General features: G+C 57.6%; 2 protein-coding genes across 2 annotated transcripts in view; both read left to right on the top strand.

The window, feature by feature from the left end:
- ZC3H3 (zinc finger CCCH-type containing 3) overlaps positions 1–17,164 on the top strand; it is an 89,654-nt gene extending 72,490 nt beyond the window's left edge. The window contains exons 10-12 of the mRNA XM_027581618.2: positions 13,997–14,175; positions 14,802–15,190; positions 16,766–17,164. Coding sequence (XP_027437419.1) covers positions 13,997–14,175; positions 14,802–15,190; positions 16,766–16,797 — 600 coding nt within the window. The 3' untranslated portion in view covers positions 16,798–17,164. The remainder of the gene's footprint in view (positions 1–13,996; positions 14,176–14,801; positions 15,191–16,765) is intronic.
- Positions 17,165–23,509: 6,345 nt separating this feature from the next.
- Positions 23,510–26,137, top strand: MAFA (MAF bZIP transcription factor A). The gene has a single exon (XM_027623087.2). It carries the CDS (start codon positions 23,854–23,856, stop codon positions 24,931–24,933), a length of 1,080 nt encoding a protein of 359 aa, XP_027478888.1. The 5' UTR covers positions 23,510–23,853; the 3' UTR covers positions 24,934–26,137.
- The last annotated feature ends 1,362 nt before the right edge of the window (positions 26,138–27,499 follow it).

The raw sequence follows: 27,499 nt of genomic DNA, 5'->3' as shown, positions 1-27,499 counted from the left end.
CGGCTTCACCAGATGCTGCCGGCCGCCGGCATCCACAGCTGGGAGGTGCCCGTGTGCGCATGGTATCAGTCCATGGCTGCCCCCTTGTTGAAAGCGGGAGTCTGCCCGCCACACCCGTGGCAACCCAGCGCTCTCTGTGCCAGGGCCCCTGCCAGCCTTCCTGCTGCCCGTCCCCTGCACATCAGTGCGCGGCCTGCACCAGCTGCTCTGCTTGCTGGCGGAGTTCCTGAAGGCCCCTCCACCGCCCTCCTGCCCCTACCTCGTCCTGCCTCTCACAGGCTCTCGTGGCCTCCGGGCATCACCCTTTGGCTTCAAGGTCACGGGCAGGGGCTCAGACCCTAGCCCAGCCCCGTCACCACCGCGTGCAGCCCACCACGCACTCGCTACCTCACCCCTCAGGGCCTCCGCTTTTTGGTTGGTAAAATGAGGCTGATGGGGGCCCCCGCCACAGGGGGATGGTGGCGAGTAAGACTTCCTTTGCCGCCTTTGGAGCAGGCCTTGGGCAAGTGTTAGCTGTTGTTGAGTTGGCTGTGGTGTGAAGTCGGACCCCAGTTAGGTTTCCTCCATAGAGTGGGCCCCATCCCCCAAACTGCGTATGAAACTACCCCTTCTCTCCTCTCTGCTTTGGGGTGCCTGTTTTAAGAAGCCCAGCTTTACGGAGGTGCAGCCCCCGTGTCATCAGGTTCGCTGCACAGGCGGGGTTGTGCAGCGGTCCCCACCATCCAGCTCTAGAACACGTCCTTCACCCCAAACACTCCTCTGCTCCCTTTGTGGTCAAGCCCCGCCCGTGGCGCCCCCCAGCCAGACAGTAGTGATCTACCGCCATCCCCGTACACTCGTCTTTTCTGGACGTTTGATTTGTCCCCAGTTTGGGACTATGTGAACGTTTGTGTGCGAATTTTTGGGAGCACAGGCTCTTGTTTCCCTTGCGTGGACACACCTAGGAGTGGAGTCGCTGGGCCACACGGTGGCTGCAGGCCTCACTGCCTGCTTTCCCTTGTGGCCGTGCCGCCAGGAGCGAATGAAGCTTTCCTGAGGTCACGCGCTTGATAGCACTTGTCGGTGTCTGTCCTGTGGACCGCAGCCTCTCTGGTGGTGCGGGGTCTCTCACTGTGGCTTCATTTTGCGTCTCCCTGACAGCTGATGGTGTTGAACACTGTGTTCATTGGCCGTTCCTTTATCTTTGTGTAAACCATTTTATTGAGGGGGCGCCTGGGTGGCGCAGTCAGTTGAGCATCTGACTCTTGATTTTGGCTCAGGTCAGGATCTCAGGGTCGTGGGATGGAGCCCCCTGTGTCAGGCTCTCTGCTCAGCAGGGAGTCTGCTTGAGGTTTCTCTCTAACTGCGCCCCTCCCCTGCTCCTTCTCTCTCACTCTCTCTCTCAAATCTTTTTTTTTTTAATTTTTGAAAATAAATTTTAAAAAATAAAATCTTAAAAAAAAAACAAAAAAAAAGTTTTATTGAACTATAATTCCCATAACCTACAATTCACCTGTTTAACCGTACATTAGAATGATTTTTGGTATATTACATTATTAAATTTTTTAATTGTGATAAAATAAGTATAATGTAAAATTTGTCATTTCTTTTTCTTTTTTAAAGATTTTATTTATTTATTTGAGAGAGAGAGAGCACAAGGCAGGGAGCGGCAGAGGCAGAGGGAGAAGCAGGCTCCCTGCTGAGCAGGGTGCCCGACAGGGACCCTGGGATCATGACCTGAGCCAAAGGCAGACACTCAGCCGACTGAGCCCCCCAGGTGCCCGGCGTTTGCCGTTTCTGTCTCTACCACACAGTGGTATTAATTGCACTCACGGTGTTGCATGGCTACCACCACTGTCTATTTCCAGAACTTTTTCATCACCCCAAACAGAAGCGTTAAGCATTCGGGGATAATGCCCCACGACCCCTTCTCAACCCTGGGCACCGCTAATCTACATTTTGTGTCCGTGGACTTGCCTCTTGGTAGATATTTAATAGCAGTAGAATCAGACAGTGTCTGCGCCTTTGTGTCTGGCTTCTCTCACCCAGCATGTGGTCGGCTCACCCCCCTGGTAGTTTGTCCCTCGCTCCTTTTAAGGCTGAGTAACATCCCATTTACATGCGGACCACACTCTGGTGGGCGCTTGGGTTGGCCCTCCTGGGTCTGTAGCTCATGCTGCTGTGTGGACGTGGTCGTGTCGGCCTCTCGTGGAGTGCCTGCTGTCGCTGCCTCTGGGTGGGTAACCAGGAGTGCCACTGCCGGACTACCTGGTAATTCTAGGCTGAGCTTTTTGAGGAACTGCCAAACTGTTTTCCGTAATGGTTGTGCTCTTTTACGTTGCTACCGATAGCTTATACGGGTTCTGGTCTCTTCACGTCCTCGCTGAGGCTTTGTGACCCTTCCCCCCAGTTCTTTCAACAGCCGTCCTAGTGAGCATCTAGTTGTTTCAGCTTGCATCTCCCTAAAGACCAGGGATGTGGAGCGCCTTTTCGTGTCCTTGTTGATCATCGGTACATCTTTTTTTTTAAAGATTTTTTTTTAAAGATTTTATTTATTTATTTATTTATTTGACAGAGAGAGACACAGCGGGAGAGGGAACACAAGCAGGGGGAGTGGGAGAGGGAGCAGCAGGCTTCCCGCGGAGCAGGGACCCCGATGCGGGGCTCGATCCCAGGACCCTGGGGCCATGACCTGAGCTGAAGGCAGACGCCTAACGACTGAGCCACCCAGGCGCCCCGGTCATCGGTACATCTTCTTTGCACAAATGTCTGTTCACCTCCTTTGCCCATTTTTGAATGTGGTTGTTTGGGGGTGTTTTGTTGGTGGGTCATAAGACTTTTTTTTTTTTTTTAAGATTTTATTTATTCATTTGACAGAGAGAGAGAGAGAGAACAAGTAGGCAGAGCGGCAGGCAGAGGGAGAGGGAGGAGCAGACTCCCCACTGAGCAAGGAGCCCAATAGGGACCCTGAGATCATGACCTGAGCTGAAGTCAGACACTTAACCAGCTGAGCCACCCAGGTGCCCCTGAGTCATAAGACTTCTTTTATGTGTCCTGGAAATTAAACCCTTGTCAGGATACGATGTATGACTCTTTCCTCCCATTCTGTCTTTTCATTCTCTTGACAGTGTACTTTGATGCATGAGAGTTTTTCATTAAGTATAATTTTTCTCTTTTTTTCTATTGCATGTGCTTTGGGTGTTATATCCAAGAAATACTTGTCCAACCCAATGTCAGCGAAGCTTTTCCCTTTGTTTTCTTGTAAGAGTTTAATAGTTTCAGTTCTTAAGTTTAGGTCTTTGGTCCATTTTGAGTCAGTTTTCGTATGTGGTATGAGATGAGGGCCCAGCGCCAGTCTCCTGTATGTGGGCAGACAGTTTGCCCAACACCATTTGCTGAAGGGCTGCGCTTACCCCACTGAATGGTCATGGCTCCTTTCTTGAAAGCCCGTCCACCATACATATGGTGGTTCGTTTCTGGGTGCTGTGTTCTGTTCACTGGTCTCTATGTCTGTCCTTAAGCAAGTATTTTGATTATGATAGCTTTATAAATAAGTTTTTGAAACCAGGAAATGTAAATCCCTCAATTTTGTTCTTCTTTTCCAAGATTATTTTGACTATTCAGGGTCATTTGAGATTCCATATGAATTTTAGGTTGGGCTTTTTCTTAAAAAAAAAAAAAAAAAAACAAAACAAAACCAGGGGTAGGGGCCTTTGGGATTTTGGTAGGGATTGCACTGAATCTGTAGGTCACTCTGGGTGGTATTGTCATCTTGATAATAGGAAGTCTTCCAGTCCATGAACATGGGATGTCTTTCCCTTTATTTAGACCTTTATTGATTTCTTTCAGCAGTGTTTTGTAGTTTTTAGTATGTACGTCTTTTGCCTCCTTGGTTAAATTTATTCCTAAGTATCTTATATTTTCTTATGTTATTGTAAATGTAAATTTTTTAAAATTTTTTTTTAGATTGTTCTTTGCAAGTGTGTAGTAATAAGTTGATTTTGTGTGTGTGTGTTGATTTTATATTCTGGAATTTTGCTGACTGCATATATTAGCTCTAACAATTTTTTTGTGGGTTCTTTTAGGGTTTTCTATGTATAAGATTATGTCATCTAACAGAGATAATTTTTTCCTTTTAAACTTAGACTTTATATATTTTTTTTAATATTTATTTAGCCTAATTGCTCTGACTAGAATTTCTAGTACTATGTTGAATAAAAGTGGCAAAAAGGGGGCATCCTTGTCTTGTTCTTCATCTTAGAGGAAAAGCTTTCAGTTTTTCACCATTGAGTGTGATGTTAGCTGTGGGCTTTTCACATATGATTTTTATTTTGTTGAGGATGTTCCTTTCTATTCCTAGTTTATTTGGTGTTTTTATTATAAAAGGTGTTGAATCTTGTCAGATTTTTTTTTCATTAATTGAGATGATCATGTGGTTTTCTTCTTCCTTCATTCTGTTAAGGTGGCCAGTCATATTGATCACCTTGAATCAGTTATGTTGATGGATTTTTGTATGTTGAATATTCTTGCATTCTAAGAATAAATCCCATTGCTGAATTCAGTTTTCTAGTATTTTGATGATTTTTGCATCTATATCTATGACGAATTTTGATCTATAGTTTCTTTTCTTGTAGTATCTTTGTCTGGTTTTGGTATCAGGGTAAGGCTAGCCTCACAGGTTGTTTGGCTATTTGGAATTAGGAAGGATTCCTTATGCTTCAGTTTTTTGGAAGAATTTGAGAAGAATTGGTGTTCATTCTTCTTTACGTGTTTAGTAGAATTCAACAGTGAAGCCCTCTGGTCTTGGGCTTCTCTTTATTGGTAGGTTTCTGATTACTGATTCAGTCTCCTTACTATATAGAGAGCTAGTCAGAGTTTCTTTTTCTTCTTGAGTCAGTTTTGGCAGATTGTGTATTTCTAGGAATTGGCCCATCTCATCTACGTTGTTAAAATTATGTGTGTAGAATTGTTTGAAGTATGCCCTAATTATCCATCTGATGTCTCCAGGGTCTGTAGTGACCTCTGTTTCATTCCTGATACTGGAAATTTGTGACTTTTATCTTTGTTTGTTTTGCTAGAGGTTTGTCAATATTATTGATCTTTTTAAAGGGCCAGCTCTTTGTTTCATTGATTTTTCTCTTATTGTTTTTTTTTTTTTTTTTTAATTTCTGCTCATATCATTACTGTTTCTTTCTGTTGCTTTGGGTTTATTTTGCTCTCCCCCCCTCCCCCCCGCCCAGGGTCTTGAGGTGGGAGTTTAGACTATGGATTTGAAATTTTTCCTCTTATGTATGAATTTAGTTAGCTGGGTCCTACAAATTTTGAGATGTATTTTCATTTAGTTCTGGTTGTTTTTTTGTTTGTTGTCTCCCGCACCCTCCTTTGAGACTTTCTCTTTGATCCACAGATTATTGTTTGGTTTCCAAATGTTTGGAGATTTTCCTGTTATCTTTCTGTCACTGATTTCTAGTTTGAGTCTATGATGAAGAATATACTCTGTATGATTTTAATTATTTTAAGTTTCTTGGGCTTTGTTTTATGGCCCAGGATATGCTTGGTATATGTTCTATGGGCACTTGAAAAGAATATATACTCCACTCTTGAGTAAAGCAGAGTGTTTTATAAATGTTGATTAGATTTTGCTGTTTAAAGGCATTTTTGAGTTCTTCTGTATCCTTTCTGATTTTCTGTTTAGTTGGTCAGTCACTTGTTGAGAGAGGGGTGTTTAAGTCACCACCTATAATTTTGGATTTATTTCTTTCTCCATTCATATCTATCAGTTTTTACTTCATGTATTTCCTAGCTCTTATTTTGTGCATGTAAATTTAGGATTGCTAGGTCTTCTTGATGGATTGATCCTTTTTATCAGTATAAAACGTACCTCTCTGGCTGTATTTTTCTTTACTCTGATATCTGCTTTATGTGGTATTAATGTGGCCACTCCTGCTTTCTTTTGATCAGTGTTTGTATGATATAACTTTTTTTTTTAACATTTTATTTGTTTATTTGACAGAGACACAGTGAGAGAGAGGGAACACAAGCAGGGGGAGTGGGAGAGGGGGAAGCAGGCTTCCTGCTGAGCAGGGAGCCCGATGTGGGGCTCGATCCCAGGACCCTGGGATCATGACCTGAGCCGAAGGCAGACGCTTAACGACTGAGCCACCCAGGCACCCTTGTATGATACAACTTCTTTCCATCCTTTGGCTTTCAGCTTACCTATTGCACTATATTCTAAGTACCTTTCTTGTAGACAGCAGATAGTTGGGTCATGTTTTAAAATTTACTTTGTCAATCTCTGTCTTTTAATTGGTATATTTAGACCATTTACACTTAATGTAATTATTGCTATGTTGGGGCTTAAGTCTGCAATTTGACTTCTCTTAGTTTCTGTGTTTTGTTCGTTCTTTCTGTTTTTCATTTCTATCTTATGCATTATTTGAATGGTTTTAGAATTTTGTTTTGACTTATCTGTTCATGCTTTTGAGTGTGTATCTCTTTCTATAGCTTTCTTAGTGGTCATACTAAGCATTGTGTTGTACACCCATAACTTATCACTGTGTTGTCATTTACCTGTTCAGGTGAAGTGTGGGAACCTCACCTTCCTTTATGTCCCTTTACCCTTCCCTGTCTGTACCTGCTACATCTGCCCTCTACAGACATTTAAAACCACAACAGACACTGGCAGTTTTTGCTTCAATAATCAAACATAATTTAGGAGACTCAAGGAAAGTCTGGTATGTTTACCCATGTTGTGGTCATCTTGGTCTGCCTTCTGTTGTTCCAGGGCTTTGTCTCTTATCGTTTCCTTTCTGTTTAGAGAACTTACTATAGCCATTTTTAGGGCAGGTCTGTTGGTGACAAATTCTCGTGGTTTTCCTTCTTCTGAGAATCTCTGGATTTCCCCACATTCTTGAAGGATATTTTTTGCTGAATACGGGCTTCTGAGCTGATAGTTCTTCCCAAAGTACTTGCACATGTTATACCGCCTCCTCTGGTCTCGATGGTGCTTAAGGAGAAATCCATGGTCATTTGAACTTTCCCCCCTGCAGGTAAAGTGTCCTTTCTCTCTGGCTGTTTGGAGGATTGGTCTGTAGCTTTTACAAGTTTGACTGTGATACAGTTTTTGGTGGATTTCTTTGCTTTTTACTGTTTTGGGTTCACTCAACTTCTTGAATCTGTAGGCTTAGGTTTTTTGGCAAGTTTGGGACATTTTCAGCCGTTTCTTGTGTTCTTTCTCCTCTCCTTCGACAGCTCTGATTGCATGAATGTGGTATTCCCACAGGTCCTTGAGGCACTCGCCATGTTAGAAAATCTGTTTTCTCTGTCAAATCAGATTGGTTAATTTCTGTTATTCTGCCTTCCAGCTCATGGAGTCTTTCCTCAGTACCTCCCTTTTGCTGTTGAGCCCATACACTGAGTTTTTTTTATTTCAGTTGTACTTTTCAGTTCTAAAATTTCCATTTGGTTCTATCTTATATTTTCTTTTTCTTGGTTGAGACTTTCTATGTTTTCATTGTTTCCAGCATGTTTTTAGTTGCTTGTTGAAACACATTTGTGGGGGCACCTGGCAGGCTCAGTCGGTGGAGCGTAAAACTCCTGATCTTGAGGTTGTGAGTTCGAGCCCCATGTTGGGTGTAGAGACTACTTAAAAATAGAATCTTAAAAATAAAAAATAAAATAAAATAAACACATTTATGGTACTCCTTTAAAAATTTTTGTCAGAGAACTCCCACACCTCTGCTGTGTCATGCTGCCAAGCACTGATTGTCTGGAATTCCATTCAGTTTGAGGTCTATACCTTTTTCTGGTATGATGAGTCACTTTTTATTGAAACCTGGACATTTTGGCTGTTATGAGGATCTGGATCTTATTTAAACTTTCTGTTTTGGCTGGTGTCCTGTGACACCATGGGTGCAGGAGGAGTGGAGGCGGTGCCTCATCCCTGCCAAGTGGAAATCCAGGCCTCCACTTGGCCTCCACTGACGCCTGAAGAAGGGTTTCCCTTTTCCTCCCGGGTGGGTGGTACTTACTTCCCACCAAGCCTCCACTGGGGCTTCCCAGACTGGCAGGGGAAGGGGCCCCCCATTCCTGCATCTTCAGGGCCTCCTCTGGCACCAGTCCAGTGAGGCAGGAAGGGACGCCAGGGGCCAGGTCTCCCCACCCAGTCTTTGCTGTCCTGGGTGGGGTGGGGCCGCAGTGTTTCGGGGTGTCTGGCTGGACTGTCCCTTATCTGCACCTGCGGACACTTCCAGGTTGCTTCTTCAGCAGAAGGAAGTACGGGGACCCACTGCCACATTGGTCCATATGCCCCTGACAGAACCTTCCTGTGGTTGTCACCTGTGTGGTGCCCAGTGCCCCCTGCTGCCTGCTTTGCTGCTCCCTCTGGGGGCTTACTCGCTACGTAGAGCCCAGCACGGGCAGTGCTCGTCATTTATTGTGTTTAATAAACTTGTTGTTTGTAATAATTGTGGATTCACTGAAAAGTTGCAAAGCTAGTGCAGAATCCCCACACATGGCTCCCCCAGCCCCTGCTGTGAACGGCCCCCACCTGCAGCAGGCTAACCATCAAAACCAGAAGAGCAGCATGGGTGCATTCCTGCCAGCCTGACTCCAGGCCCTGTCTGCGCTCTGCCCGGTTTCCCACTAATTTCCGTTTTCTGTTCTGGGGCAGCCCATCGGATTTGGTTACCATTTTGGAGTGAGTGACTGAATGAGGCCTTGGCCCAAATGACCGCAGGAGTGGACAAGGGTAGATGCCTCGGGGGGGGGAGGTTACGAGGGAGAGTGGTTGGGCACAGTCAGAGGAGGGATGGGGCGGGGCCGGGGGATCCGAGACTGTCTCCAAGGTCCGGAAAGGGTAGCTTTGGTGTGGGACGGTGGGAAGGAGACTGTTGAGTCACTGGGGACAGGGGATGCTGATGAACCACCGTGCTGGTGTTGCCGGCAATAGAAGTGGGACCCGGCCCCCAGGAGGGACAGGTGGCAATGGAGGCTGCTGTTTGGCCTGAGATGAGCCGGCGAGACCCAGGAGGAGTGGGAAGGCCAGGGGCCCCTACGTGGCGCCCACATCGGAGGCTGCCGTAGATGAGCTAGATGGAAGATTTGGGCCTGTTCCTGGCCGAGGAAGAGAAAGCACTGTGGACAGGCAGACAGCCCACCTGAGTCCTGGCGGACTGGCTGGCCTGGCGCCAGCAGCCAGTGGGGAAAGGGCCCTGGGAAGGGAGTGGGGACCGCGGGAGCCCCCGGGGCTGTAGGGAGTGGGGACCGCGGGAGCCCCCGGGGCTGTAGGGAGTGGGGACCGCGGGAGCCCCAGGGGCTGTAGGGGGTGGGGACCGCGGGAGCCCCCGGGGCTGTAGGGGCAGGCGCAAGTGGGCGTTGCAGTTGGTCCCGGCCTCTCGGGGCCTCACCCCTCTGGTTGGTGCTTCATGGAGAGCAGGCTGGCATCTTGGGCTCCACGGACAGCCTGTGGGGACAGGGCATCAGCACGTGTCTTTAGCAAGGTGCAGGCCACCGGTCTGGGGGCTAACAGTCTGCTGTCGTAGACGCTGGAGGCGGTTTTCAGGCGGCGTACGCCCGTTCACACTTGTGGACCAGTTTTCTTGCCAGCACTTGGTGACATTCAGCCTCTTTTTCTCTTTGAACGATTGAAGGACAAAAAGTTCACTGTATTTTTTTAATTTGCCTTTACTGGACTTATTGAGGCCAAATGCCTTCCCTGTGTTTAAACCTTTTGGGCCTTTCCTTCTGAAAAATACCTAGGGTTTTGTTGGTTTCTTTAGGTGAGAGTGGGGACAGTGTTCCACTAGGTTGGTTTTCTCTTGCTGATTCACAGGGAATTTATAAAGTATAAAATATGAACATAAAGATACATAAACTATTCTGGACATCAGCCTTTTGTCAGTCATATAAGTGGCAAATATCGTCTTTGTGGTTTATTTTTTCCCTTCTTTGTGGTGTTATTTTTGAAGAACAGAAGTTCTTAATTTTAATGGAAATGATTTTATCAATCTTTCTTTACAGCTTGCACCTTTGTGTCTTGTATGAAAAATCCTGCCACTTTCCAAGAGTTGGGAGGGCCTTCCAAAAGCCCCATAGGCTGGCCTTTCACTCGTGGGCCTGTCTCCTTTGATCTAAGTGTCTGATGTTAGATTGGGGTCCAGTTTCATTTTGCCCAAGCACCTCGCGTCGGCAGGGCCACTTCCCGTGGGGCTCACGGACATGGCTCTGTGTCGGGGCTCCCAGCTCTGCTCTGTACATGTCCTTGAGCCGGTTCCATGCTCGCCGGATTCCTTGAGCTTCGTGATAATTCCTAATAATAAATTCGTTCACCTTGTTCTTCTTCACAGCGGTTTTTGCACTTTATCCTTCCAGAACTATATTTTAGATCCAATGTAACTTTTTTAAAAAGTTGGAAATTTGATTGAGATTGTCCTGAGTCGTGGTCTCTGTTTGGTGAGAACTGGTCCCTATCTTTCCAGGGAGGCTTTCTGCCTGTGAGTGGGCGTCTGGCTCTGCTTATCCAGGCCACCCCTCGATGCCTTTTACTGAAGTTCTTCTTTGTCTCCATGAGATTTGTTCCTGTCATTTTTATTATTATTATAAATAACGTGTTTGAAAATTTTATTTTCTCACTGTTCATTGGTGTATAGACATGCAATTCTTTATACTGATTTTGTCTCCAGGAACCTTGCTAAACTGTATTAGTGATTGCTACAGTTTATCCACAGACTCTCCAGTTTGCTACATAAACAGAAGTGTATCTTTTACAGATAATGGCCGTTTCCCCTCCTTTGAGCTTAGATGTGTACTTTCTCTCTCTTTTCTTGCCGCTGCCCCAGCTGTGGCCCCAGCACGGTGCTAGGTAGTGATGGTAGCGGGCTTCCCACCTTTCCCCACTGCGAGTGATGCTTTCTGGAAGGTTAAGAAACCCATTATACTGGGGCACCTGGTGCCTCACTTGGTTGAGTGTCTGACTCTTGATTTCGGCTCAGGTCGTGATCTCAGGTCAGGGTCCTGGGATCGAGGCCCAAGTCTGCTTGTCTCCCTCTGCCTCTGCTTCCTCCCCCCTCCCCCCACTCACACTTTCTCTAAAATAAATAAATAAATCTTTTTTAAAAAAAGAAACCCTTTATATTAAACTAAGGACGTTCCATTCAATCAGTAATCTGCTAACCTTTGAATTAATGCTGAATTTATTAAACACTTTTTGTGTCTGTTGAGGTGATGGTATGATTCCACCCGTGTCGTCTGTCAGTGTGCTGATTTGTTTGTTGATCTTCTCCGTTCAACCGACCTTGCATTCCTGAGGGAAGGCCAGCCTCGTCCCCGGGCACTTATGTCCCCACGCTCTGTGGGACTCTCACACCTCGTGTGGGCGTGACTGAAAACGGCCCGAGTGCTCTTCGGTGGTCTCCTCTGTTCAGGTTTTGCTCTCAGGGTTGCTGCAGCCCTGGCACGGAGTTGGGGAGCATCCTCTCTGCCCCCGGCCGTGGAGCACTTCCTGCAAGGCCAGCTTACTGGACATGTACTGGAACCTCCGGAAGACCCTGGGCTGCAGCTTGCTTTCTTTCTGAGCTACTGATTCACATGCGTTTACGGTCAGAGGAATATTCACTCGGGTTTTGTTTCTCTTGTTGACAGATGTTTCTAGAATTTGTCAGTTTCTTCTGTGTTTTCAGGTTCCTTGGCGTTAACTTTGTTGGTTATGTTGCCCTGGTGGCTGTTTCTCCCCAGCGCCCACAGTCAGGGCACATTCGTCCTTCCTAACGCTTATGTGTCCCTCTTTGTTTCCTGATTCGTCTTATCAGACACGGTGACTAATACCTTCAAAGAACCAGCTGTTTGCCCTCTCGGTTTTTGCTGTTCTTTTGTTATTTCATTTGTTTCTGTTCTTACCTTGTAGTTTCCTCTGCTGTTTCCCCCACACCTGCTGAGCCAGCCCGCTCCGCTCACAGAGCCTGAGGACTTCTCTCCATTGTTTCTTGTTCGACCTGGCGATTATTTAGTAGTGTCTTTGCTAATTTCCAGGTGTTTGGGGGTTTTCTGGGGCTTCCGTTTGGGGGTTTCACTTTGCTCTTTCCTCAGAGGGCCTGGTCTACGTGAAGATGTGAGGCCCTTGGAATTGGAGATTCAGTTTGTGTCCAGTATGCTTCTGAGAGTAGTTGTCTACCATTGTTGGACCTTCTTGAAAGCTCTTGGATGCTTCGAGAGCATTCTTCACGTCCAACTCTGGCTGTGTGGTTGCCCTAGGGAGGAGGGTCACGGCTCAGACCGGCACTGCCCAGTAGGAAGGTCCACTGGAGGGGAGCCACCTGTGAGATTTTAAGTGTTCTAGTAGCCACCTTAAAAAAGCAAAAACAGAAGAGGTAAAATGAATTTTAGTTAATCTGCCACACGTTTCCACATGCAATCAGGGAGGAAACGTAACTGTGGCCTTTTACGTTCTTCCTTCTTGCTGAGCCCGGCCTCCTCTGATGTGGTGGATGTGTGCTGCCGCCGAGGCTCAGAGTGGCCGCGTGGCTTGTGGCTACTGCCCAGGACAGCTCAGGTCCCGGTCCCTCTGGCCGCCTCTTTGTGTGCACTCGGCATCCAGGGAACTAGCTTCTCTTGTCCGGTGCCAGGCCCTCTCCACGGAGACCCTTCCTGTCCCCTCCACCCCCCCCCCCCCAGTTGCCTTCCCTCCCCAGCAGACGCCACCCTCTGGACTCTCCTGCTCTTAGAGCGGACCTCATGAGGCTTCAACTCGGTGTGGAGGGCATGGGGAATGAGCAAGTGAGCAAGCATTAGCTTTCTTGTGGGGCAGGGGTGGATGCGGCCCCACCACAGGGACAGGCTGACAGAGGGGTGCCGTGGGTGTTCAGGGGTCCTGCAGCCTGCCCAGATGGCTCTGCCAGTTCCAGCCTGCTCCCATCTGCACGCCAGCCCCCAAGCACTGGTGTGAGGGGCTTCCCCCTGCTGGGGGGCAGGTGTGAGGCCAAGAATGGGGCTGGTGCCCAGATTCTGCTCCAGGAACGGGCACCACTCTGTGGGGTCCTCAGCCAGGCTCTTCATGCTGGGTGCTGGGAGCAGGGCCGAGACTGGGGCTCTGGGGACCGGCTCCCAGGAGGGAGGTTTCGGGCTTGGCAGGTAGTGGCTTCGAGGCTGTAGCCACATATTTCCAAGCAGTTCGGCCAGTGCAGGGCCCCCCGTGCCGGCTGTGAGCGCTGCAGCCCAGGCTGGTTTTCAACTCAGTTCTGGGTGGGATTGGCAGGGACTCTGCAGAGCTACTTGTCCGGGACTGTGTCTCTCCTGTTGCCTGGTCAACATGAGGGGCAGTTGCTACATTCCGACTCTCCCAGGTCATGCCCACTAAGCCAGCTGCAGGGGCGGGTGGAGATCAGAACACCCCTCCCCTGGAAGGGCCTCAGGCAGGAAGTAGGTGCGGAGCAGGCCTGGAGAGTTGGTCCCCCCCAATCACTCCCGATGGCTCCCGCCCCTGGAAGCGGGTGGGCCAAGGAAAGGCAGGCCGTGGTCAGAGCTTCATGGTTCCCTGTGGGCCTGGTGGGCAGAGCTGAGGCCTCGTGTTGCCCCGAGCACCTGCTGGACGGCGCGCCCCAATCTGGGTATAATTAGCCACCATGACAGGTGTGGTGGATCGGGTGTGCACTGGCCTCGGCCGACCTGGGCACCCCTGGGCTTGAAGCCTAAACCCCATGCAGTAAGGCCCCCCAGGCATTGAGCCTCCCCCCACATCCCCATCTTCTGCAGTCAGGAGGGGGGATTAATGCCCCAGGAATCCCCAACCCAGCCGAGCAAGACCCCCAGGCCAGCCCCGGTCCCTGCCTTCCGTCCAGGCCCAGGGCCCAGCTGGGCAGTGCTGGCCCTCATGCTTCTGATTGCTCAGGGGCTTGGACGGGTGGCAGTGCAGGCCGCTCTGGCCTGGGGGCCTGAGCCCCGGGGGGGACAGAGCAGGCAGGGCCCGCCCACATGGGACAGGGGCCTTGACGGGCTCCCCCAGCTGCACCTCTTCTCCCCCCAGTGCAAGAAGAAGCACACACTGCTGTGCCCTGACTTCTCGCGCAGGGGCCTCTGCCCCCGCGGCGCCCAGTGTCAGCTGCTGCACCGAGGCCAGACGCGCCTCGGCCGGCGGGCAGCCCCCGCCCCGGAGCCCGGCAGTGCGCCCCCCAGGAGCAGGGCCTCCTCCAGCCACGGACCCAGGTGACGGGGACAGCGGGGGCTGCGAGTGTAAGCTCTGGGGGTGGGCCAGAAGCCGTCCCTCGGGACCCTGCGGGGGAGCCTCTAGGGCACTTCCCAGCTCTTAAGGCTTCAGACCCAAAAAGAAACCTCAGTTCAAAGTTGAGGATCAGGTGACTTCCAAAGGCACCCTACCCCACATCCCCAGGCTGGACAGAGCTGAGGACATCCCTGGCCCAGAGCGGCCTCTGTGGGACTGCCCAGTCCCTGCCCCACGGAGGAAGGTGGGGGCTTCTCAGCTGCCCCACTCCCACTCCCCGGGAAAGGGAGGACCCTGGGTGGTGCTCATGGCTGGGGCCCCCCTTTGTGCTCACCTGTCCTGTGAGTGGGCTCACTGGCAGGTGAGGACAGGGTCAGTGTGCAGCTGGGGCTCGCGGGCCCGGCTCACCCCCGCTGCCTCAGGCCAGAGGCCCCATGTCATCATCAGCCTGTCTGTCTTTGGGACCAAGGGCTGGCCTCAGACCTGGATGGCGATGCCCCGTGGCTGCTGGGACAGGTGCTGCACAGCTGGTCGGCTAGCGCCCTCTGGACCCCAGCCCTGCCGAGCAGCCGCCCACCCTCACGCTTCTGCTCCCCTTCCTTTCCCGCAGGAAGTCCTCGGCCGCCCAGCGCCCCACCAGACAGACGCCCAGCTCCCCTACCTCCGTGGCTGCTGGCTCGGCCTCCCTTCCCTCCTCCCCACGGGGGTTAGCCGCAGCCTCGGGCTCTCCCCTGTCATCCAAGCCGCCCTCCTCCCCCCGCTCCTCCTCCTCCCCCCTCCCCTCGCCCTCCTCCCCCCGCTCCTCCTCCCCCTCGCTCTCCTCCCCCTCCCTGTCCTTGGACCAGGAGGAGCTGTCTCTCCAGGAGGAGGCTGCCTCGGCGGCAACGGGCTCCAGCAGCCTCTCCAAGCTGCCTGCCTTCATCTCCCTGCAGTCCTCGCCGAGCCCAGGAGGCCAGCCCCGGGCCCGGACCCCCAGGAGCCCCCCAACCAAGGACTCAGGTAGGCAGCTTGGCCCCAGTGCCCACTTCAGACCCACCGAGTCAGAATTCCCAGGTGGGGCCTGGACGGTTGACAAGCGCCCAGCATGGGCCGGGTGCTGCTGGGCCCCGTCCCCCACTGGCAGGTGCGCACCCCCCGCCCACCGGGGCCGAGGCGTGAGCGCAGCCGCGCCGCTGCGCAGACCACCCCAGCCGAGGGCTGATTTAATTAGGAAGCACCCATTTCTGTTAATTTGTTCTGGAAGATCACCGCGCGCTCCTGGAGAGAACAGATGTTTCCTCTCCCCCGATGAACATTTGGGGCTTGGTAAATGGCTCCACTCAGCCTTGTTTAGGAGAGAAAAGAGGATTTTATGGCTGCAAACGACCCTTTCTGTAAACATTTTACAGCTCCCCGCGCGTTTGAGTGACGATAAACCCCACGCAGCTCGGCGGGCTGCAAATTTGCGACCATACGGTTATCATTTTATTGTCATATTTCACGGTCGTAACGTTAATGGAAGATGCTTGCCGCAGCCTTCTCTAACGGCTCCGCTGAGCACGCTCAGACGCCTGCCTCCGAGGGGCTGGGACGACGGTGCCTGTGTGTAGCCCCCACTTCAGGGCGCAAAGCTGCGGCCAGGCCCTCTACCTGCCCGCCCGGGACCAGGACACCAGCTACTTCCATCCAGGCGGGCCTCAGCGGGGTGGGGAGGGTGGGAGGGGGGCCCTGAGGCTGCCAACCCCGGGGTCACTGGAGGCTGGCAGGGTGGGCAAGGCCCAGGGGAGGCTGCAGAGACCTCTGCTGGCCTTGGGGCCCCCATCAGCCTTCATTTCCTGCTCGGCCCTCCCCCAACCTGGGCCAGGATGGGGAGCTGGAGGGGCAGGAGGAGGTGGGCCTGGGAGGGCTCCGGGGCCTACCCAAGCAGCCAGCCAGGAGGGGCCACGGCCCGCAGGCAGAGGCCCGTGAAGTCTGCGGGCCTGGAGCCTTGGCTGAGCAGGTGACTGGGGTCCTCGGTCCTGATGTGGGGGACCCAGGAGGAGAGGCAGGCTCGTGGGGACACGGAGATGGTGCCGTGCCTCAGGGCAGCCACGTGGAGGCACCTGTGGTCAGCGGGGGTGCCAGCCTGAGAGGCGGCCTGGAGCATTCACGAGAGGAGAGGCATTGAGGCAGGAACCCCCCGTTGGACGGGACTTTCTGTCCTCGGGCCCTCTGCTGTGGGAAGCCCTCCCTGCCACCAGACCCTCTTGCCCCTAGGCCCTGTCCCTCTGCACAGGGACCCAGGTCCCTCCACCCCTCCCCAGCCAGCTGCTCGCTCGGCTGCTGAGCCGGAAGGCGTGGTGAGCCTGCATGTGTGCGTCTGGCAGCCTGGCTCCAGGTGGGAGCGTGGGCTGCGTCGTCGGGCTTGCGTGCAGGCGGCATGCACCTGGTATTTATAGCCCCGCCAGCACATTGCTGTGACTCCCTGGACCCCAGTGCAGGCAGGGGGCTGGAAGGAGTCTCCCCCATCCTGACTCGGAAGCTTCGGCAGTAGGGGCGCTCCTCCCTGGCTGGGGGGGGGTTCCTGGCACCTGACCTTTGCCCCTCTTGGAACAGGGAAAACGCTGCACATCAAACCCCGTCTGTGAGGGCCCAGGGGGCCAGCCCGCGCCTACCTCAGCCCCTCGTTCCTGGAGAGGAAGAAGGCCCATGCCCCAGAGGAGAGGCCACCTGCCATCGAGTCCCCCCCGGGAGCCCCGGGGCTCTGGCTCTGCCCACCTGGCCCTCAGCCTTCCGTGACCAGTGTGTGCCCAGGGCTCTGCCCAGCCAGCCCCTCTGCACACCCACCTTCCTCCCATCCCCCCCAGCCCAGAGGGGTGCTGGGCAGGGCTCCCCGCCAGACCTGTGCCCACTGTGGGTGTGAGCAGCTATGCTATGCACCCCCCACCTCCCCCCAGGACTCTTGCCAGGCTCCCTGGTGGGTGTTTTATGTTCAGCAATAAAGGTTCTGTCCTGTGTCTGCTTGGCTCTTCTGCCTGCCGTCACGCCGTGGCCCAGCCCTGCCTGCACCAGCTTGGAGGGACACGTGCTGCCCACAGACCCCGAGGCACCCCCTCCAAGGGATGCCCCGCGGAAGAAGAAGGGCTGGCCCCAGATCCTTGGCGGCTACAGGGTCTCTGGGCAAGAATGTCGGCCCCGAAATGGCTCAGAGGGCTGGAGGCGACCTCTTCCCTGAGGCCAAGCCCGCGTGGTTGGTGGGGAGGGGCCCGGGAGGGGACCCTGGGGACGTGTTGGGTGCGACAGGCTGGAGCCAGGGGCCCCAAGCTGGGGTTCCATGCCCAGCCCCTCCTCTGGGTGTCTCGGGACAGTGGCTGGGCCAGGGAAGGGGACGGAGGACAGCTGGAGGCGTCTGCGCTGCTGGACGGACCTGGGGAGGCCTGGCAGAGGGCTGTAGCCTCTGCTCAGGGGCCCGGGACAGGGTCTGGGCTGACAGGGACCCTGGCAGGCCAGGGCCAAGGGTTGGAAGGGGCACAGGGCCATTCTTGGGATCTCCCCTCACCCCCCCCACCCCGGCCCAGGTCACTCCACACGTGAGTGTGTCCCCGCACCTCCCTCCCCGGCTGGCCGCCAGCTCTACGTCTCAGCCTGGAGTCGGGTCTGCTGCCTCACTGTCCCTCTTCTCTGCCTGTCCCTTGTGGGCCCGGCTTGCAAGGGCCAGCGCTGGCCAGCGCATGAGGGCTGCCTGTGGGGACAGCGCAGGCCTCAGCCCACAGCACGCCCTTGAGGGGCCCACTGGCAGAGCAGATCCCCCCTCGGCCCAGCCCACACTCAGACGGGCAGACACTCCAGCCCCACGAGGCCATGATGGGGAGTGGGCAGTGGGGAGGGGTCCCGCTCCCCGCCAGTCCATGACTGAGGGGTGGCGTTCCTGTCCAGCCGCAGACACGGTGAGGACGGGGCTGGTTCACGGCGAGGGGCCTGGCCCGCGTCCGTGTCAGCAGCTGGCCAGTGAAGCAGAACGGGAGTTCGCAGTCGTTGTGATGATCGCGGCTGCCCCCCCATCCGGGACCGGATGGGACCCCACGCTGGTGTCTCCGGGGCCTGAGACGCGTGCTCGCGGCCCCTGCTGCCGCTGACTTGGCAGCATGGTGGGTTCTGGAGTCAGGCCTGGCTGGAAAGAAAGGGACTCCCCATCAGTAAACAGTGGGGTCCCCACTGTGGGCCAGCCCTCCTCACCCCTCAGAGGAGCAGGGCCGATGGCGCGGGGCGGGAGGGCTGAGTCTGGGCGCAGCGCTAGCGGGGTGGGGCTGCACAGCTGGGGGCTGCGAGCCGCATGGCAGGCGGTCCCTGGGGCTGGAGCTCAGGCCGCCAGCCGCTGCCCTGTCTCCTCCCCGCTCCTCCCTGGGGGCTCCCTCTCGGCCCCCACCGCGACCCCCCCCACAAAGGTTGAACCTTTGATGAGGGAAGGGGCCAGGGGATAAATTCCCTCCTCTGCCTGGACAGCCGGCTGGAGACACAGTTGTTGGTCCGGCCTGATCTCAGGCCCTCACCTCCGGCCTCCCTGCTCCTCCCTTCCCAGTAGACAAGGGGACAGACACCCCGCGCTGCGGACGGGGCAGCGGTAGGCACTGTGGCTGGGCCCCCCGCAGTCCGCTGGGCAGCTGGGCCACTGCGTGCGGGACGGCCACCGGGGGGGCGGCCCCTCCCGGCGCGGCCCTCGCTCTAGCTCAGCCAGGGTCTCCTGACTGCTCTGGAGCCACGCGGCCCACGCAGCCCCACGCAGCCCCACATGAAGCCCACCGCCCAGAAGCAGCTGGTCTGACCGCGTGGGCCAGTGGGGAAGGCTCGGGAAGGGCTGGCACTCCAGGAAGCACAAGATGCTGGGCCAGTGGCTGCCCTGTTCTGGGCCCGGGCCCAGCTCCCCCACACTCCTGTTGACCCCTCTGGGGACCTTGTCGGCCCGGGGTCCTGCCTGGTCAGAGCCTGGGCTCCTGGGCAGGCCGGGGGCTCCTGGGCAGGCCGGGGGTGGGGGGCAGCTCCTCTGAGCGGAGTGTGCCCACTGGTCACTCTGGGCTTCTCATGCCAGGAGCAGGCCAGCAGAGACCCTCGGGGATGAAGGTGCTGGTCACTTCCGCACCAACCCAGACTAATCAAGGTGCTGGCTGAGGACATGCATTCCAGGCAGAGAGTCTCTGGCCTTTGCGGAGAGCACAGCATGGGCTCCTCCAGACCGGGAAAGGGCTGCCCCATCTCCTGGAGCCTACCGTCTCTGGCCCCAGGCCCATGTCCTTCCATGGACTGCCCTGGCATGGCAGGTTATGGGGACTCCCAGAGATTGGCCGCACCGGATGGGGAGCCCCCTATGAGGGCAGCAGGCCGGCCCTGGGCCCCTCGCGCTGGTTCTCCTGCCGCCTGCTGTGGCCAGGGCGCGGATGTCTGTCCAGGTGAGGCCTGGGTTCACGTGGCCAGCAGAGTGGCAGGGCTGGTGGCCCGGCTCAGACCCTGCAGCAGGGAGGAGACACTTCACTGACCCTCTGAGCTGGAGGTGAGGGGCTGGGCCCCGGACGGGTGGGCTTTGGAGACTCGGAGCCGTGGTCCCCGTCTAAGCTCTAAGCTGGGGTTCCTTAGTCTCAGGGTGAAGTGAGGTGCCAGATGTCGGAGCAGGAGGGGGAGGCGAGGACTGGGGCGGGTTGGGCCTGGCCTCACCCGGGCGCTGGGGGAGCAGACTGGGAGAGAGCCGCTGGTGGGATGGGCTTCCCAGCCTGAAGCCCTTCCCCAAGGAGGTGCCTGCCCCACCCCCCAGCTGTGTGCACCCCCCCAGAGTGTGCCTGGTACACAGCAGCCTCCTCATTTTAAGTGCAGATAAGCCCCCTAAGTGGGCAGGGCACCGGGCCCTGCGGTCACTGAGCCCAGGAAGGGGGTGGGGGGGACCCTGTCGGGGGGCTGAGCAGTGGGGACTGGACAAAAATACCCGTCCAGACCCTGTGCAGCACCACACTTTCTGCTGAAGCGTCCGTTAACATCGAGTGCCCGGAGCTCCGGGCAGTGCGCGCGGCCTAGGACAAGTGCGGGCGGGCTGGCGTCTTCCTGCCGGCTGGTGCTTGTCCGGCGGCAGGCCGGCGTGGCGGGCGCCCCTCACAGCCAGCAGCAAGCTCCGGCAGCCCCTCCCGACACCCCCCACAGGCCTCTCACCTGCTCCCGGGGCTCCCTCTGAAAGGGCGGGACCTGGGACCTGCTTCCAGGCACAGAACCCAGCTGACTTTGTCCCCTGCTGATGTAAGCCTCCAAAGGCTCTCCTGCGGCCCAGTGGGGGCAGCCATAGGGTCGGGGGAGCCCAGGGCGTCCACCAGCCCCCAGGCAGCCGGGGCCTGGGCTCCTCAGACTCTGGGAAACGGCCCTGCCAAGCAACCAGCTGAGCTTGCAGGCATCCGTTCCCCGAGGAACCTGCCCAGGAGACCCTGAGCAGGACGGGGGTGGGGGCTGGCGGTCAAGGCCTGCAGGACTTCAGACCTCGGGCACCGGGCGGGACGTAGTAAACGTGGGTTAAGTCGCTAGACTCAGGGTAGTCTGTTCTGACCGGGGACACTGACACACTGCGTGGTTTACTGGTGGGTCATTGCATGGCTTATTTCTGCCTCAAGCCACCTGCACCCTGGCAGGCCCGCAGAGATGCCGTAACTGCGTGGTGTTCTTCCTCTACCTGGTCTACAGCGGGTGGGCAGACCGCTGCCACAGCTCGGTAACGGGGCACTCACAAAAATGCCAGGCGCCCACCCCTCGCCCTGCTCTCTTGGACCCTCCCCCTGGGAACCAGCCTCCATGCTGCGAGGAAGCCCGACCAGCCCACGGGGGCGACTGCGTGCCCGCACTGCCTGGATCCAGCCAGGCCTGGGCCCGGAGACACTACCAGTGGCTCCAGCCATCAGCCGTCCCGTCGCCCCTGCCCCCACGCCCTCCCAGCTGTGGGGCTCAGAGAGGAGCCAGCCCAAGCCCGGGACAAACCCACCCAACACGGAGCCCAGGCGCCTCATGAAAAGCTGCATTATGTCCTCAAGCTCCCGCTGGCTCATTTCCCACCAGAGATCTCTGGGCCACCTTGCCGATGGAAGACGCCCCCAGGGCAATGCTATAGCTACTCAGTGAAGGCTTGTGGGGTGCGTCTAAGAGGAGCCACGGGGCGGGCCCTGTGGAATCCCGTTGGTTCAAGCACTGACTGGCATGCAGGCGTTGCACGGGAAGAGCATGCGCCTTCTCTGGGGCAGCGCGGAATCGGGGTGCTCCTCCTCTGGCTGCACACGGGCGGCCCAGAGGACGGCGTTTCTCTGGCTGAGGGCACACGGCAAGCCTGTCTGCTTTCTCTGGGTCCTCACGGGTGCCACTCCCCAGCCCCGGCTGAGGAGGAAGGAGCGGGCTTGGAGCCTGCCACCTGAGCCCAGAAAGGCCAGTACCTTCCCTGGGCTCAAGAAGCCCACCACACCCACTCTGCACAGCGCCGCAGGGGCGACCCCTCCCGAGCCTGCGGACAGTGCCATTGGCCTGGTGGCCCCTGACTGGCGAGAGCTCTGCGGAGGCCCCTCGGGCTTCAGGGAGCAGACAGAGAAGGCAGCAAGAGGGGCAAACCTCTTGGGTTCCCTCTCTCTTTGGGAGCTTTGTACCCTCACTCAGTAAACCTTGCTTTGCTGCGCCCCCATGCAAGCAGCAAGAGGCTGAGGGTCACGGGCCTCCCCGGGGTCTCCTGCGCCCGAGGCTCCCGAGCAGCCAAGAGCTGAGGGCAGGCCTGCTGGCTAGTCCGACCCCAAGGCCAGTGCCTGAGCCTGTCAGGGACATAGGGGCCCTGCTTGGCCCCAGGCCACCTCCTCCCCAGGGCAGTGAATGAATGAGTGGGTGCGGAAATGAAGAGCTGTGTGCCAGATGAATCAATCTGTGTGTGATCGAAGGCAGGGCCCAGCATCCTTGAATATCACACTTGGGGGCTGGATGTAGGGGGACCTGTCCGCACTTAGCTAGACTTGGTGGCTGAGTTGTGGCCTCCCTCTGAGCGCGGGGTGGGGGGCCTTAAAGGGCCCCAAACCCTGCAATGCGACTGGCAACCCATGTAGCCTGGAGCCCAAGCGCCAGCTGGGAGCCTTGCTTCTGCCACCGGCTGAGCCATCCCTGCAGGGGCAGGAGGGTTCTCGTGGTGGACCTGACCCTGCCTGCCCAGCAGAGCCCAGCCGGGAGGGTTGTGGGGGCAGGAGGAAGGGGTGAGTGGTGCCCTCCTGGCAGAGCGGGGCTGGGACACCCCGCGACATCTTAGGAAATGGGGTTTTCCTCCCACCTTGTATGAATTTTTGTGATTATAAGATAATAGGCATTTATGCCTGGAATAAGATAAAAACAAGCTGCCCCAGTGACTTCCTGCCCAGGTCCTTCCAGAATTTTCTTTCGATGCACAGCCGGTTATATTTAAGATTGAATTTGTTAATTGTAAAAGTCCTATAACAGCAGTATAGAAATTGGAGGGGCACCAAGCACTCAGGGTGACGCTGAAGCAAGCGGCCCCTCCCAGCTCCGTCCACCCTGGAGGGGTCGTGTCAGGGCCCCCTGCTCCGGGAGCGCGCCCCTGCACAGTCGTGCGCGCCTGACGCCCCTTGGCCGGGGCCGGTCTCTCCTACCCGCGCGCCCCTCGCCCCCCCCCCACCGCCTCGGCTCCCCGGCGCCCCGCCTCCGCCGGCCCGCGCGCTTCGCCCTCCCCACCTGCGCCCCGCGGTGGAGCCGCTGAACGGAGGTGCCAACAACTTTGTTGACTAAATTCCTGAACCCGCCCGAACCGCGGGGCTAAAAATAACCGGCACTCCCCTCGCCGCGCCCGACCGCGCCGCGCCGTGGCCCCGGTGTCGGCAGGCCGGAAGCTCCCGGCGCCGCCGCGCTAGCGAGGCTGCGGGGTCAGGGCCCGCCGGGCGGCGGGGAGACCGAGGCACCGAGGGGCCCCGTCAGCTCCCCGAGACTCTGCGGCCTCCCCGTCGCGGACGCGGGGCCCTGGAGGCCGCAGGCCGGGCTCCGTGACCCCCGCGCTGCGCGTTCTCCGCACCCCTCTGCCCCGCGCCCTCCGCGCGTGCAGTCCCCCGCGGCGGCCACCAGAGGGCCCTGCCCCCTCCTCTCGCAGGCTGCGGGTCATCTCCCCTTCCCACAGCTGTTCCCCGCAGGAGATTGACAGCTGGGCTCCGGGTTGCCATGGGGATAGGCAAATGAGGGCGGCGGGTCTGGGGCTCCGATTGGCCTGGGGGCCCGCGCCCCTCCCAGGGAGGCGGGCCCGAGCGCCCTGCTCTATAAAGGGGAGCGTGCGGCGCGGCGCTCGGCCGTGGAGGCGGGGCCGGTTGGACGCGGGTGGAGCGCGGGGAGCCCGAGCAGCCCGAGGCGGCGGCCTCACTGCCACCCGCCCGGTCACCCGCCCGGCCGCCGACGAGGGGACAGGGAGCGCGGCCGGCCTGCGCCCCCTGGGGTGCGGCCGGGGCCACCCGAGAGCCCTGACCCGCGGCCTCCCCCGCGGCCGCCCCTAAGTTGACCGCGCGAAACTTTTCCCGGCGCGTCTGGGCGCCGCCCCCTCGCCGAGACCCGCAGCCGGTGGGGAGTGAAGGGGGGGGAGAGGCCCGCGGCTCCCCCCCCCCCCGCCGCCTCCCGTCGGGGCGCAGCCGGGCGCGGCGGCGGGGCCGGGGCCCCGGGCGATGGCCGCGGAGCTGGCGATGGGCGCCGAGCTGCCCAGCAGCCCGCTAGCCATCGAATACGTCAACGACTTCGACCTGATGAAGTTCGAGGTGAAGAAGGAACCGCCCGAGGCCGAGCGCTTCTGCCACCGCCTGCCGCCCGGCTCGCTGTCCTCGACGCCGCTCAGCACGCCCTGCTCTTCTGTTCCCTCCTCGCCCAGCTTCTGCGCGCCCAGCCCGGGCACCGGCGGCGGCGGCGCGGGGGGCGGCGGCGGCGGCGCGGCGCAGGCCGGGGCCACCCCGGGGCCGACGAGCGGGGGCCCGGGCGCCGTCGGGGGCGCCTCGGGGAAGCCGGCGCTGGAGGATCTGTACTGGATGAGCGGCTACCAGCACCACCTCAACCCCGAGGCGCTCAACCTGACGCCCGAGGACGCGGTGGAGGCGCTCATCGGCAGCGGCCACCACGCCGGGCACCACGGCGCGCACCACCCGGCGGCCGCGGCGGCGTACGAAGCTTTCCGGAGCCAGGGCTTCGGGGGCGGCGGCGGCGCGGACGACATGGGCGCCGGCCACCATCACGGCGCGCACCACGCTGCCCACCACCACCACGCCGCCCACCACCACCACCACCACCACCACCACGCCGGCGCGGCCCACCACGCCGGCGCGGGCCACGGCGGCGGCGGCGCGGGCCACCACGTGCGCCTGGAGGAGCGCTTCTCCGACGACCAGCTGGTGTCCATGTCGGTGCGCGAGCTGAACCGGCAGCTCCGCGGCTTCAGTAAGGAGGAGGTCATCCGGCTGAAGCAGAAGCGGCGCACGCTCAAAAACCGCGGCTACGCGCAGTCGTGCCGCTTCAAGCGGGTGCAGCAGCGGCACATTCTGGAAAGCGAGAAGTGCCAGCTCCAGAGCCAGGTGGAGCAGCTGAAGCTGGAGGTGGGGCGCCTGGCCAAGGAGCGGGACCTGTACAAGGAGAAATACGAGAAGCTGGCGGGCCGGGGTGGCCCCGGGGGCGCGGGCGGGGCCGGCTTCCCGCGGGAGTCCTCGCCGCCGCAGGCCGGGCCCGGCGGGGCCAAGGGCGCACCCGACTTCTTCCTGTGAGCGCCCGCCCCGAGCGTGCGCTGCCGCCGGGCAGACGCTTGGACTCCGCGGGCGGGCGGGCCCCGCGCGCCCCGCCGCAAGGTCCGCAGGCGCCGGACTGGAGGCCCCTGCCCACCGCGCGGCCGGCCGCGGCGCCCCGCGCCTTCCTGGCTCGCCGTCCGGACGTGGCCGCGACTCCTCTGCGCACGGAGCGCGGGGGTTCCCGGGAAAGTTGAGCCGGAGCGAACTTCCTCCCCGGAGTCTGCCTGTACATATGCCCAGCGGGGTCCTCCGCTCCGACGCCGCCCGCCCGCCTCTCCCTGGTCCGTCGTCCTTCTCGCGGCCTCCCCTTCCTTGCCCGTTTTTACTACTCCTTTTTAAAGCGACCTTATTTTCGAAGTATTTCTATTTATTTTGCTCGGTGATTAGGAAAGAAAACCCCGGAGGAAGCTCCCTCGTTCCCGGCCGGGGTCCACCCTCGGACGTCCGCGTGTCCCAGCATGTGTCGCTCGCTCGGAGGGGTCCGGTCCCTGCCTGCCCTCCTGCCCGCCTGCCCCCCACCCTGCCACCGGCGTCCCCTAGAGATTGAAGCCAAGGAATATTATCTATGCTGTGTTCGGTCCTGCTGCCCTACTATACTCACGGGGGGAGGGGGGTTGGGGGGGTCGCCGCGCTCTGCGGGTGGGGGCTGACCCGGACTCCCCTGCTGCTATTTCTCTATGCACCAGATCGTATTTATGACTCCCGGGGAAATATATCTTATTTTAATCTTCAAGAGAAGTGGAAGAAAAAAAAAAGTAATGCACAGTATTTCTAGCAAAAAAAAAAAATTTTTTTTTTTTTTTTTTAAGAGGAGGTTTCAATCTGAACCTCCTGGCATGGGGGCGAGTGAAGAAAGTGTTTTTATTTTCATTTAAATTGTTTCGTTTTGTTTGTGGAATTTTTTTTTTTTTTTTTTTTTTTTTTTAAAGCCCAGTGGCTTTTTGGACTAGCCAGTGGGGAGAAGGTAGCGCAGCCCCTGGCCAGCCGATCCCTGCAGGACGGCCAGGCCCCTGGCCTCCAGTGGGTCCTATGCTCTTTCCAGGCCTGCTCCTGCCCGGCCCTCTGAGCAGGAGATGCTCTAAGTCGTTGAAAGTTTTCTTGTGTTGTTGGGTTTTGTTGGATAATTTTTTCATTTGCTATGAAGCCGGAAAAAAGGGGGGAAAAAAAACACAAAATAAATCCGTTTAGATCCAAAGTCACTGGAGCTTGGTTGGTTTTTCTGTGGCTTTCATTTTTGCCGTTTCTCCCCAAATAGGAAGAAAAGGAGGTGCGTGCCCAGGGCCCTGCCTTAGCTGTGGGTGACCCACCTGGGCCACCGGAGAGGCCCTGATCAGAGTTGTAAACAAGGCTGCGGTCAGCTGGTGGGACCTGCAGGCACCTTCCCTGGCCGCCTGGTGGGGAGGAAGGCCTCAAGGTGGTGGCCCCAGGCTCCCTCTAAGGCGGGATGGTGGTGATGCCACGTGCAAGGCCCATGTGTGCTGGTGGCCGGTACTTGTCCCCAGTTCTTCTGAGCCCGCGGTCTGCCCCCCCAAAGGGGTGGCCCGGCCTCTGTCTTCTAAAGGGTCCAAGACCAGGTTGCGGGGGCACCAGGGAGGAGCAGGACCTCTGGAAATCTCACACCCTAAAGGGTCCCAGGGCAGTTGCAGGACTTAGGGGACCATGGGACCAAGGCTGATGAAGGTCCACGGTGTGCATATTTAGAGGGATGAGCTTTGCGGGCCGGCCAGCTCTGCGCTGCTTTTCAGTCTGGAGACAGCAAAGGCTCGTCCTCGGGGTTGGGACGGCTGCCGTTCTCTGAGTGCGTGGCCTGAACTTGTCTTACCGTCTCAGTCTGACCCAGAGAAAAGGTGGGGGCCGCCACCTCCCCTTTTGCTTTAGAACAAAACTGGTAACAAGATGGTTGGGTCTCTGGGGGGGGTTTGAGCAAAATCCCCAAACCCGGGGGCTGAGATCTCGAGCCCTCAGGAGGGGAGCAAGAGGCTGTACATCTGGGGGGCAAAAACGCTGGTGCAGAGAGAAGTAGAAATGGGGGGGTGCAGGGATGAGCTCAAGGACCAGGTGGGGGGGCTGCAGCACGGCTACGGGCAGCCAGCCCAGCAGGTCCCAGCCAGCCTCCCCCCCACCCGCCCTGAGGACTCAAGAGGGTCACCAGACGCGGCGGGTGTCCTTTGGGGTATGGGCGGGGTCTGCTGGCTGGTTTTGGACAAGGACACCTTAGTTTTCACTGTTGCCACCGGAAGAGACACCTAGGAGTCTTGTCCCGGCAGAGAAGGCCGGCTGGAGGACCGGGCAGCCGGGCCCATCGAGGACAGCACGGGGCCGCGGGGCCCGGAGGCTGTCTCTTTGAGGAGGCAGTGGTAGGCTGCGGGCTGCGCTCACCCCCGCCCTCCAGCCCGCCAGGCCTCCTGGAGCCCAGCCCGCAAGAACCTGGATTGGGCCCCACCACGGCCATGCCCCGGCTGCCGCCCTCGGGGGGTTTCTCCGCAGAGCTGGGCTTGGCGCTGCTGTCCCCTTCTACCTTGTCTCCCTCCTTCTCTCTCTTTCC

The sequence above is a fragment of the Zalophus californianus genome, chromosome 4 (assembly GCF_009762305.2).
Source record: "Zalophus californianus isolate mZalCal1 chromosome 4, mZalCal1.pri.v2, whole genome shotgun sequence".
NCBI lineage: Eukaryota > Metazoa > Chordata > Mammalia > Carnivora > Otariidae > Zalophus > Zalophus californianus.
Note: the sequence above shows the minus strand (reverse complement) of the source record. Positions and strands in the feature narration are given on the sequence as shown.

What these genes read in the sequence shown, in the direction of transcription:
- MAFA (XM_027623087.2), top strand. Translation starts at nt 23,854, where the DNA reads ATGGCCGCGGAGCTGGCGATGGGCGCCGAGCTGCCCAGCAGCCCGCTA.